General features: G+C 38.7%; 2 protein-coding genes across 2 annotated transcripts in view; one reads left to right on the top strand and one right to left on the bottom strand.

The window, feature by feature from the left end:
* Positions 1–621: 621 nt before the first annotated feature.
* On the top strand, positions 622–994 carry CBG20297 (the record flags this gene model as incomplete). Its single annotated transcript, XM_002647061.1, has 2 exons — positions 622–757; positions 927–994. Coding segments are annotated over 2 exons (204 nt in total), but the record flags the coding sequence as incomplete, so codon positions are not given.
* Positions 995–5986: 4992 nt separating this feature from the next.
* The window catches only part of CBG20299, a gene marked incomplete at both ends in the record, with an annotated part of 4485 nt that continues 794 nt past the window's right edge, over positions 5987–9677 (bottom strand). The window contains 5 exons of the mRNA XM_002647062.2: positions 5987–6094; positions 6610–7845; positions 8102–8500; positions 9242–9481; positions 9555–9638. Of these exons, the coding sequence (XP_002647108.2) occupies positions 5987–6094; positions 6610–7845; positions 8102–8500; positions 9242–9481; positions 9555–9638 (2067 nt within the window). The remainder of the gene's footprint in view (positions 6095–6609; positions 7846–8101; positions 8501–9241; positions 9482–9554; positions 9639–9677) is intronic.

The following is a 9677-nucleotide window of genomic DNA, read 5'->3' as shown; positions in this document are numbered from 1 at the left end:
ACTGAAAACATGTTGCTGATATTGTGATAAACATTTTATCAGTTGACATTTTTTTGATATCTATTACAGTAACCAAGATAAATCAGGTCAAAGTTGAGCCAACGATGCGTAGCTAGGGTGCTGTAATTATTGTTTCGATCATAACTTCCTTTAAACTCAACATTTCTTTTAAACTTAAAATGGGAAATGTAGAATTTTTGAAAACCTTTAAATTGATATTTGACTTGTTTGAATGTGATTCTCTGACTTCGTGATAGTGGGCGCTGAATTAAAAGTAGCCTCAAAAACATTCAAATTCAATGAATGACGTTAATCGTTAACGTTAAGCTTAATTATCTCGGTTCCTGTGAAAGATATCAAAATTCTGTCAACTGATAAAATGTTACTGATATTATGATGAACAATTTATCAGCTGACAACTTTTTGATATCTCTTACAGAAACCGAGAAAAATTTGATCCAAAAATGACAGCGTTTGTAACCCAGCTGTCGCTAGCCACCTCAAAACCAATGAAAGAAACTGTTCAAACTCAACCGATTTTGGTGGTTTTGGGCTTAAAATGACTGGAATTTTCTAGAAAATTTTTTTGTAAAGTTACAAACTTTTTAAAAAATTTCAGAATACATTCTAAAAGTGAAAAGAGATGCCGGTGTAGTCATCGAGACGATGCGGATTCGAAAGGCGACGATGGAGGACGATGGGAACTATGCTTGTGAGCATAGTCATCAAAAAGCGTCACAAATTGTGCATATCAATAGTAAGCGGAGACTGAAATTCGAAAAAAAAAATTGAAATATTATTTTTGAAATTTTGAAAAAAAAATTTTTTTCAAAAAAATTTTTTTTTTCGAAATTTTTTTATTTTTTAAAAATCCAAAGAATCTACTATATTTTTCGCATTTTTAAAAAAATTTTCACATTTTTCAGAAGCCGAAGCTCAAATCGCCAACTATTCATCTCACTCTGCGTCTCTCCTTCTCTCCATATTTCTTTTCACTACAGTAATCCTCCGATTTTTATACATTTTATAGGCTCATATTTATTTTTAAACTTTTTAAACTTTTAAAAAATTTGTCTGTAATTAATTTTTTCTGAAAATTTGTTTAAAATAATACCCATCAAATTTCTCTACTTTTCTCTTGTCTAACGGGTTTTTCTATTCATTTGTTTCTTTTTTTTAGATTTAATAACGATTTTAAGGTTTTTTCCACGATTTTCAGCGAAAAAGACAACTGTAAAATTGGCTCAAAATTGGCTGAAAAACGCAGAAAACCACATTTGCTCGTAAAATCCTGCGCAAAGTACGCAGCGTTTCCCTTCTGCGCCAAAGGATCTGCGGTCTTTGCACCACACTTTACGCGCAACTTTTTATAATCATTTTTAAGCTATTTTTCAGATAAAATTGCTCATTTTCAGTCGTTTTTTCTCGTTTTTTTGTCTGAAAATTGATAAAATACATTTTTTTAAATTTTATTGCTGAAATATTGTTCAATTTTTCGCAAAATTTCCCAAGAAAACGGAAAAAAAATTTTTTTAATTATTTTCCAGATTCCTACTAACCCCTATTGAAAAATGCCTAATAGAATACTTGTGGATAATTTGCCTGAAGATATAACCGAAGATGAGATTCGACAAATTTCGATCGATTCGGATCGATACAATCGATAAAAATCCGGCGGCGCAGAGGAAATTATGCATTTTCCTACATTGAATTTCAGAAATTGAGGTTTATAGGCCACCTATACCAATTCTAGGCCACCAAAAATTCAATATTTCAGAGATGTCGGAAATTCGATTCAATGTCTGGATGGTTACGAAGTGGGTCGCCGGAAAATCCACGTGGAATTTGATAACTCTACCTTTTGTCAGAGAAAATCGAATAACAAATCGAATTTGACTACGGTAGGTGGTTTCAGAATCGAAAAATTTCCATTTTGAGCCAAGTTACCCCCAATTTTTGGGAGGTGGCCTACAAAACCAGATTTTGAAAAAGTTAGGCCATTGGAAATTAGGCCATTTGACTGCCCCGGCAAAAGGGAGTTCCAAGAGTCCCCAAATCAGTTTTTAGTTTTCAAAAATGTCGATTTTGAAGCAAGTTAAAACGGTTTGAAGTTGGTGGCCTATAAATCCAAAAGTTAGGCCACCAAAATTGAATAGGTCAAAAATGTTTGAAATTTTAAGAGAAACACTATAGTGGTCATTAAATTGCTGAATCTCAATTTCAAGCCGAGTTATGATCAAAAAACAATTCGGTGGCCTAGAAATCCAAATTCCCAAAAAGCTAGGCCATCAAAATGTGTGAAATAATATGACAGACAAAAAGTTTTTTGTTTAATTTCGATACCTCAATTTTGAGCCAAGTTATGATCGAAAGAGTTTGGTGGCCTAGAAATTCGAGTTTTTGAAAAAGTTAGGCCACCAAAATTAAATACGCCAAAAATTTTAGAAATTTCTAGGCAAACACTGTGGTGGTCTTTAAATGACTGAATTTCAATTTTAATCCGAGTTATGAGCAAAAGGGTTCGATGGCCTAGAAATCCACACTTTGGAAAGTTAGGCCATTGGAAAGTACTGTACCTAGAGAAGGCAGTTTCACGAGTACTGAATCAGTTTTCAGAACTCAAAAATGTTGTTTTTGAAGCGAGTCACAGCGGTTTGAAGTTGGTGGCCTAGAAAACCAAAGTTCAGAAAAAAGTTAGGCCACCAAAATTAAATAGGCCAAAAATGTGTGAAATGACTTGGGAAGCATATTTTTTGTGTTTAAAAGTCGAGATTTTGAATTTGCAAAAAGTTATGAGCAATTGAAGGAATGGTGGCCTAGAAATCCGAATTCCGGAAAAGTTAGGCCATCAAAAGGTGTAGAATAAAGTGGGAAACAAAATGGTCTTTTCAAAATTTTCATATCTCAATTTTGAGCCAAGTTATAAGCAAAAGAGTCCGGTGGCCTAGAAATCCGAATTTTGGAAAAAGTTAGGCCACCAAAATAGAAAAAAGGAAAAAATATATATCACAAAAGGAGAAAAAATGTTTAGTTTTTCTGCCAATTCCAACATTTCAAGAGTGTTGTAGTTCTTGGGAAGCGAGTCGGCGGATCCTGAAATTTTCCAAAAAAAAAATATTTTAAAAAATTCTACAGTACTACCTGCAACTACAGTAACCCGTTGACAGAAGGGGCAGAAAACGTGATTTTTCTGAGAGTCGAGAAGTTTCTGGACACATTCTTGGCACACTGTATGTCCGCATTCTTTGAGGATTCGAGGAATTCGACATGTCTCCGTGTAGTGCTTGAAACAGATTTTACACTCGGCTCTGAAAAATTTTGGGTGTCTGTTGACGCGTTTTTGGTGCTATGCACGCGATATGCGCCAATACGGAAAATGCGCCGATAACACGGAACTTGTGTCAGCTGGCGTGTCAGGCACCTTGAAATGTGTCACAACTGAAGTGCACCAAAAATGCGTCAGCACCAAAAAATGCGCAAGCAAATTTATTGCTGACGCGTTTCTGGTGCTGACGAAAACCTGTTTTTGATTAAAATGCACCGAAAATGCTCAAACACGAGAAAAGCGCCAGCAAAGATTAGTGCCATTGACGCATTTTCCGTGCTGGCGCACTTTCGGATGCAAATATTTTTCTGTGCTGTTCACGCGATTTTGGTGTAGCTGGCTCATGTTTCGTGAAGGCGCAAATTCGGTGTTGCCGCGTTTTCAGCGCTGGCGCACTTTCGGATGCATGGTTTACGCATTTCTAGTGTTGTCCGCGCGTGTTGGCGCAAAGTTGGTGCTAGCGCGTTTCTGATGTAGCTGGCGCATTTCTAGTGTTTGCGCATTTCCAGAGTCCTTGACGCATTTTCAGCATTGGCGCGTTTTGGGATGCATTGTTGGCGAATTTCTAGTGACGCTAGCGCGTTTTTGGTGTAGCTGGCAAATTTCTGGTGTCATTGACACCATTTTTGGTGTTGACGAATTTCTAGTGTTGTTTGTGCGATTTCGGTGTGGCTTGCGCAATTCTGGTGTTGGCGCAAGGTTGGCGTTGGCGCGTTTTTGGTGCAGCTGACGCATTTCTAGTGTCATTGACACATTTTCATTGCTGGCGCACTTTCAGATGCATTGTTGACTCATTTCTAGTGTTGCTTGCACGATTGTGTTACAGTTGGCGCATTTCTCGTGCCATTGACGCTTTTCCAGTGCTGGCGCGTTTTCGGATGCACTGCAGCGTCGCCCACTACTTTGTCTGTCTTGCGCATTTTCGGAGCTTGCGCATTTCTAGTGTTGGCGCATTTCTCGTGCAACCTACCTCAATGGCTCCTTTTCAGGCTCTCCAGTCTCCAAATTCTCCATTTCCACTTCCGAATTTTCGAATTTTTCCTTTAATTCCAATTTCCCAAAAATCAAACTACAAATTTCTAGAGTTCCAGCGAATGGGAGAGCAAAAAATCCGATTTGATAGAGAGAAATTTTCAGATGATCCAGTTTTTTTGAACAATTACCCAGCGAAAAAAACGGAAATCACAAGAATTGAAATATGGTAAAAAATCAGGAAGTTCCGGACGATTTTTGGCATTTTTCGGGTCAAAATACAGTATTTTTGGGTACGGTAGCCGAAGAGAAAATAGGAGAGGATAGAGAGAAAGAGAGTGCAGACAGTGAGAAGGTACAGTACCTGGGAAATTTTTTTCAATTAAAAAAAAGGATTACTGTAGTTACCTTTGATTCCAAAAAGAACACCAGAATCCGGGAACCCAGGGAAACTACAGTAATCTCCAAAAATCCCAAAATTCGATTATTTTGAATTTCCGCAAAATTTCAGTCTTCCATTTTTGCTGAAAATGGAAAACTAGGAATTTCAGAAAAAGGAGAAATCCGAAAATTGAGAAAAATGGAAAAATAATTGGCGGGTGGAAAATTTGAATTTTCCAATTTTCGGGATTACTGTAGATGGATTGGGCGCCCGCGCCAAGGAGGGCGAAAAGGATTGGGATGTGGAGGAGGATGATAATTTCAGGCCAACGCATTTTTTTGGCTGAAAATCTGGAAAAATATATTTTTGAAAAAAAAATTTAAGAATCTTTAAAAACTGGAAATTCTAAAAATCAATAAGACATGGGACGTCTTCTCAAATGACAATCGTCAGATGACGTGGCAGCAGATCACATGACCGTATTCCCAGATGAGATTAGGACAAATATATTCCCAGATGAGATTAGATCAAATAAGAAAATCTGAACTTTTCAAAACAGTTTTCAAAACTCAAAAAGATTGATTTTGAGCCGAGCTACAGAGATTTGAAGTCGGTGGCCTAGAAAACCGAATTTCCGGAAAACTAGGTCAGTGAAATCAATTTTTGGGAAATTGTCCTTAAAAAGCGAGTTTTAAGAATTCCAAATCAATTTTCAGAACTCAAAAATACTGATTATGAAGCGAGTTATGATGATTGGAAGTTGGTGGCCTAGAAAACCAAAATTTTGAAAAAGTTCGGTCACCAGAAATCAAATAACCCAAATTGGTGTAAAATGACCTGACAAGTAATTTGATGGTTCTGTAATTCCGAAATCTCGATTTTGAAGCGAGTTACAGCCATTTGAAGTTGGTGGCCTAGAAAACCACCAAAAAAGTTAGGCCACTAGGTCCGTAAGCTTTTTTAAAAACTAAAATTTTGAATTTGACTCTTTGAGAGCTTCAAAATGAGTATAAACACGCATAGGTTCGGAGAAATTTGATTTTTCGGGTCCCACCACGAAAACTACAGTAATCCAAAAAACTTTCTAAAATAGGTCATGTTTATACTCATTTTGAAGCTCTCAATCAGCCAAACTTACAAAACTGAATATTTTTAAGTTCTGGTGAATTTCAAAAAAGTTATAGTCATTTTAAATTCTAATGTATTTATTGCTCTGAAATCACTATAAAATATATATCACATTTGCTTAGAATATCGGATTTTTTTGCTGAAAAAATGATTTAAGACTGAAAAAATTGAAAGAAAAATTAGTAAAGCACAAATGGCGGTCGATTCTTCAGTGTCTCCTTGATCTTTTGATCCTCCGATTTCGATCGACGTTTCATGGGCGGCGAATAGTAGTTGTGGATTGGATACTGTAATTTTCAAAAATTTAAGAAAAAATAGCATATTCCAAGACTAGAATCAAGATTCTAGCTATAAAATTAGTCTAGTTGCGGTGTTTTGAAAAATTTGATTTTTTTTTGGAAAATTTTCAAACTACCGTATCTTTTCAAAAAATACAGTTATTGGTTTGAAACTTAAATATTTGAAATTGTCTTGTCGAGTGCTTCAAAATGAGCCCCCACACGAGTAGGCTCCGCCCACTTTGAGTTCAGAGGTTAGAGACGCAGTGTGTCTCGCTTCTCTGGCGCTCTAACCCCAAAAGTGGTCGGAGTCTAGCCGTGTTTGAGCTCATTTTAAAGCTCTCAATCTCACAAGCTCTAAAATTTAATTTTCATTTAGCTGATCTTGGAACTGGCAGAGTTATGAACCTTTAAAATTTTGGTCCAAAAAAATTTGTTGGATTTCTAGCCTTGTTTATACTCATTTTGAAGCTCTCCACGCGGGGAATTCAAATTTTTTTGAAAAAGAGGGTTACGGTAGTTACCTGATAAGTGACATGTGGTTTTCCGCTCGCTGTGTTGATATGGGACCTCAAATGGCTGGACATTCGATCCTCGGATCTAGTTTCTCGGAGCACATGACCATTGCTCATGGGCTTGACGTCTTCTAGAACGTCTTCTTGATCCGATACGTCTTCTGGAGCCTCTCTGTTGTCTTCTGGAGCTTCTAGAACGTCTTCTGGCATTTCGACGTTTTCTGAATCTTTGACGTCTTCTGAATTCTGCGGCGTCAATTCCTGTGGTGTGGATTCCGAAGGAATATAGAGTACTGTAGTTTTTTCGGATTCAGAATCCTCTTCGTCGTCTTCTGAATCATCGTTGATACCTTCTTCTGAAGCGACGCCTTCTGAGTTTTTAACGTCTTCTGGATTTTTGGCTTCTGAATCCTCTGGTGACGTCATCATTGACTGGGCTGGCGATTCTGGTTGTTCTGGCATGATCAGCGTGAACGGAAGATCCGATCCAAGTGCAATAATTTTGGGATTCGGAAATTCTGGAGTCGCTGGACGATGACTTCCATAAGACGTGAAGTCATCTGAATCCTTTTCTTGGGATTCTGAAGGCTCCACGTCTTCTGGAACGTCTTCTGGTGCATTTTGAATCGGTTTAGCGCAAATTGGAGCTTCTTCTGGACCCTTAACGTCTTCTGAATCCTCAGTAACATCTTCTGGAGCTTTGACGTCTTCTGTAACGTCTTCTGAATCCTTGACGTCTTCTGAATCCTCCTTGACGTCTTCTCGATCTTCTGGAGCCTTCTGACTTCTCAAAATTAAAGTTTCTTCTGAATCTGGAGGCTTTACAGCTTCTCCAGATTCTGAATCCTCGATTTTCGGGGATTCAGAATTTTCCAACGACTCAGAAATCACTTTTTTAAGCTGAGCAATCTCCTCCTGCTCTTCTGGAGATTCTGGCGATCGTGGCGTGACGACTTCTGGAGCTTCTGGATCTTCTGAATCTTTTAAGTCTAGAATTGGGACTTCTGGATCTCTGACGACGTCTTCAGAAGACGTGACGTCTTCTGAAGGGGATTCTGGAGCCGAAAAATCTTCTACAGCTTTAGATTGCTCATCCTTAACCTCTTTTGGCTCTACTGACACAATTTCTGGCTCTTCTGGATCCTCATTTTCCACCAAAATCATTGGTGGAGCAGACCTCTTTCTCCGAATCTCATCGTTAGACTCATAAATGGCCAGAAGACGTTGGGATTGTTGAATCAGGGTCTGAAAATTACAGATTTGAATTCGGCAGAAAAAGCGCTTCAAAATGAGCCCGCACACGACTAGGCTCCGCCCATTTTGGGTCAGAGACGCAGTGTGTCTCGTTTCTCTGGCGCTCCAGCCTTAAAAGTGGTCGGAGCCTGGTCGTGTTTGGGCTCATTTTGAAGCTCTCGGTGAGAGAAAGCTGAAAATATAGTTTTCATGAAATTTCAATCAAATTTGTTCGAAATATGACCCGTTGAAAATTTTAATAAATTACTTTCAAAACGGTCGCATCCAAACTGATCATTCCTTGATTTCTGGCTGGCTTCAATCCTTCCTCTGACCCAATTTTTTCACCAATCCCCTCAATTATCTTCATAATCTCCCCTTCGACGTCTCGTCTCTCTTCCAGAATCTCTTCGTCTTCACTAAAAACTTCTGGAATTTTCGGTGGCGCTGAAATTCGCTTCAGTGAGCTCAGCGAGCCTGATGAGCCTTCTCCATCGGATTTTCGAATCACATTTCTGATGTCGTCATTTGTGATCTCGAAAAACATCACTGAATTGGGGCGGGACTCTTTAAACGAGTGCTCTAGAAGCATTTCAACACCGGACTTCACGGATTCCACGATTTTCGAAATTCGGGTTACGGTATCCAGGTCCAGGGGTTGGAAAGTCTGTAAAAATATTGATGAATTTAGACTTGTAAAGATGAGAGCTTCAAAATGAGACCACACACGACTAGGCTCCGCCCACTTTCAGTTTTTAGGTTAGAGACGCAGTGCGTCTCGCTTCTCTGGCGCTCTAGCCCCTCAAAGTGGGCGGAGCCCAGGCGTGTGGGGGCTCATTTTGAAGCTCGCTATGAGTTGAATTTGAAACTGACAATTTCAAAAAGATTAGGTGATTTTTGAGAAAGTTACGGTAGTTTGAAAAAAATTGACAAAAAATCGAGGCTCGTAGCTCAAAAGCTCATTTTTCAGCGAAAAATTTCAGCGAAAGGTTTCAGGCTGAAAATGTCAGATTTTAAGTGCTTCTCAGAATAACACTGCAAAATGAAACTTACGATATTTCTAGAGCCGATTACAATTTAGTTTGAAATAATAGCTGAAAATGAAATAAGTTATGGCGGCTTTTTGGAAATTTCTATTTGAAAAAAACCGAAATCTGTTGAAAAGCTACATTTTCAGATTTAGGACGTTATGAGCTTCAAAACGAGCCTAAACACGGCTAGGCTCCGCCCATTTTGAGTTTTGAGGTTAGAGACGCAGTGTGTCTCGCTTCTCTGCCGCTCTGGCCCCTCAAAATGGGCGGAGCCTAGGCGTATTGGAGCTCGTTTTCAAGCTCTGAAAGAGAGGAATTCGAAAAATAAAGTTTCATCAAACTTAGACCAAACTAGAAACAGAAAAATATAAGCTTACACTAAAATCCTTGGCTTTCCGATAGAGCCTCCCAATATGGTAGTCCATCTCATGACTAATCGTCTCAACTTGCGAGATACACGTGTCAAGTGTCATATCAATCGAATTCCGTCGTTCCAGAATATTCTGCGGCTTTCTTGGAGTCAAAGAAGGCGTCACGTCTCCATCTCTCTTCTCGATTTCCAAAGCTGCCAGACGTAGAATCGGTGTGATACTTGGAGGCAGCCAATGGCGACTCATCTGGAATGATTTGGCGGGAAATTCGAAATTTTTGACTGAAAATTTTTTTAATTTCCAGAAAAAAAAACCTCACATGTGCCTCTGAAAACTGCGTTTTAAGGTCCTCAATCGCCTGGAACAGTGTGGTGGCCGAGAAGCTATTCTTGCGAAGGAGGTCCTGAAATTGAAAAGAATTCCACCACATGGAGCTCAGCGC

Source organism: Caenorhabditis briggsae (assembly GCF_000004555.2).
Source record: "Caenorhabditis briggsae complete genome, chrIII, whole genome shotgun sequence".
Taxonomy (NCBI): domain Eukaryota; kingdom Metazoa; phylum Nematoda; class Chromadorea; order Rhabditida; family Rhabditidae; genus Caenorhabditis; species Caenorhabditis briggsae.
This window is presented reverse-complemented; position numbering and strand designations above follow the sequence as displayed.